We start from the raw sequence: 2,626 nt of genomic DNA on the forward strand, positions 1-2,626 counted from the left end.
TAACCCCATGGACTGTGGCCCAACAGGCTTCTCTGTATCTGGGATTTCCCAGGCAAGAATACTGGAGTGGGTTGCCACACCCTTCTCTAGGGGATCTTCCTGACCCAAGGAACATATATCATATATTACATACATATATATTTAATGTATATATATTCTTTCTATAAAGAAAGCTGAGTGCTGAAGAATTGATGCTTTTGAACTATGGTGTTGGAGAAGACTCTTGAAAGTCTCTTGGACTTCAAGGAGATCCAAACAGTCCATCCTAAAGGAAATCAGTCCAGAATATTCATTGGAAGGACTAATGTTGAAGCTGAAACTCCAATACTTAGGCCACCTGATGCAAAGAGCTGACTCATTTGAAAAGACCCTAACACTGGGAAAGATTGAAAGTGGGAGGAGAAGGGGATGACAGAGGATGGTTGGATGGAATCACTGACTCAGTGGACATGAGTTTGAGTAAGCTCCGGGAGTTAGTGATGGACAGGGAGGCCTGTCCACGGTGTTGCAAAGAGTTGTACACGATTGAGCGACTGAAGTGAACTGAACTGACAAACACATATATACATATCATAATATGCATACAGAGAGAGAACTTACGATAAACTTTTAAAAAGTAGCTTCAAGTCTGTTTCTTTTTCATGCAAGATGGTTGAGTGATATCCTTATTTGTCTTGGATCACTCTGTGGGCTCTTATGACACAATGAGGGTACTATGAAAATAGATCAAAAGTAGCGAGTTGAAACAGTTGTGCTCCCATACTTAAATAGGACGCTTTGCTCTGATGACTTATTGGGTTTATTCGGGGTGGCAGAAGGGAATGAAAACCCCACAGCAAGGCATTGGGAAGGTGAAGTTTTGCTGAGTAAGAGACGCAGTTTGTGAGACTTTTAATGGCTTCATCCAGTTTCTGGAGGGACAAAATTAGGTAAAGAAGTAGGATTTTCCAGTTCTGTTTCGTCACTTCTTCCTGTATCATTTCAGAGGACAGTCAGCCAGTCTGAACGTCTCTGCTCTTTGGGTGGAGGGCCGGTTGGATGGGTGTTGACCCACCAGCCCGCATGTTCCCTCATTCAGAGTCACTGAATGCCTTTCTCATGAGGGGAGCACCCTTTCTCCCTGCTGTATCCTTTGCTGACAAAGGCCCATAGAGTCAAAGCTATGGTTTTTCCAGTAGTCATGTATGGATGTGAGGGTTGGGCCATAAAAAGGGCTGAGTGCCAAAGAATTGATGCTTTGAACTGTGGTGTTGGAGAGGACTTTTGAGAGTACCTTGGACTGCAAGAAGATCCAACCAGTCCATCCTCAAGGAAATCAGCCCTGAATATTCATTGGATGAACTGATGCTGAAGCTGAAATTCCAATACTTTGGCCACCTGATGCAAAGAGCCAACCCACTGGAGAAAACCCTGATGCTGGGAAAGATGGAAGGGAAGAGGAGAAGGTGAGACAGAGGATGAGACAGTGGATGGCATCGCCGAGTCGATGGGCATGAGTTTGAGCAAACTGCGGGAGATGGGGATGGACAGGGAAGACTGGCGTGCTGCAGTCCATGGGGTCACAGTCAGACACAACTGAGCAACTGAACTGAAACAATGCTCTTTTCAGCACAAAGTTCTAAAGTGCCATAGACGTAATTAACTTGAGGTGCTTCACCAGTTGTATTTCCCTGGGTAAATACATTTAGCAACGCTGATGATGAGTGCGTAGGGTCCCTTTTAACGTACAATGGCCACGAGTTGAAGGGTGGCCCAGAAAATCCCAGTTATGACAGTTTCCACAAAGGACAGTTTGGCAGCCAGCGCAGTCGGAAACCACACGTGACTCACCCTGCCCTGCAGCTTTCAGGCCCACGGTCACATGGGGAGATGAGGTAGGTGATTAAGCTCTAGGTAGCTCCACCTGCCAATCAATGAAAGCTGCTAAAGAGACTGGGTCCTGCTCCAGCCAATCAGTGAAAGCTGCTAAAGAAACTGGGTCCCGCTCCAGCCAATCAGTGAAAGCTGCTAAAGAGACTGGGTCCCGCTCCAGCCAATCAGTGAAAGCTGCTAAAGAAACTGGGTCCCGCTCCAGCCAATCAGTGAAAGCTGCTAAAGAGACTGTGTCCCGCTCCAGCCAATCAGTGAAAGCTGCTAAAGAGACTGGGTCCCGCTCCAGCCAATCAGTGAAAGCTGCTAAAGAGACTGTGTCCCGCTCCAGCCAATCAGTGAAAGCTGCTAAAGAAACTGGGTCCCGCTCCAGCCAATCAGTGAAAGCTGCTAAAGAGACTGTGTCCCGCTCCAGCCAATCAGTGAAAGCTGCTAAAGAAACTGGGTCCTCCTCCAAACTGTGGCTCTGCACCTCGCCAGGGCAGACAGACGCTGGCTGATGGATGGAAGGTGGTCTCATGAGGAGGGGCTGAAGTCTGTGCTTTCAAAACTGCTGATCCCTCGGTCCTGATCTCGATTCTGGTGGACCGCCCCCAGCGCCACTGCTTTTAGGAGTGTCGGCAACAGATGGGAAGAAGAAACGGAACGGACATTTGTCAGAAGCTGGATTCTGAATGAGTTGACCTCTGTTTAGCATGACAATACTAAAGTGTTAGTCGCTCAGTCGTGTCCAACTCTCTTGAGACCCCCGTGGACT

At 47.6% G+C, this 2,626-nt stretch overlaps 1 protein-coding gene across 1 annotated transcript; it reads left to right on the top strand.

The window, feature by feature from the left end:
- The first annotated feature begins 1,913 nt into the window (after positions 1 to 1,913).
- On the top strand, positions 1,914 to 2,369 carry LOC138071978 (sericin-2-like). The gene has a single exon (XM_068963335.1). It carries the CDS (start codon positions 1,914 to 1,916, stop codon positions 2,367 to 2,369), a length of 456 nt encoding a protein of 151 aa, XP_068819436.1.
- Positions 2,370 to 2,626: the final 257 nt, after the last annotated feature.

Source organism: Capricornis sumatraensis, chromosome X (genome assembly GCF_032405125.1).
Source record: "Capricornis sumatraensis isolate serow.1 chromosome X, serow.2, whole genome shotgun sequence".
NCBI classification, from domain to species: Eukaryota; Metazoa; Chordata; class Mammalia; order Artiodactyla; family Bovidae; genus Capricornis; species Capricornis sumatraensis.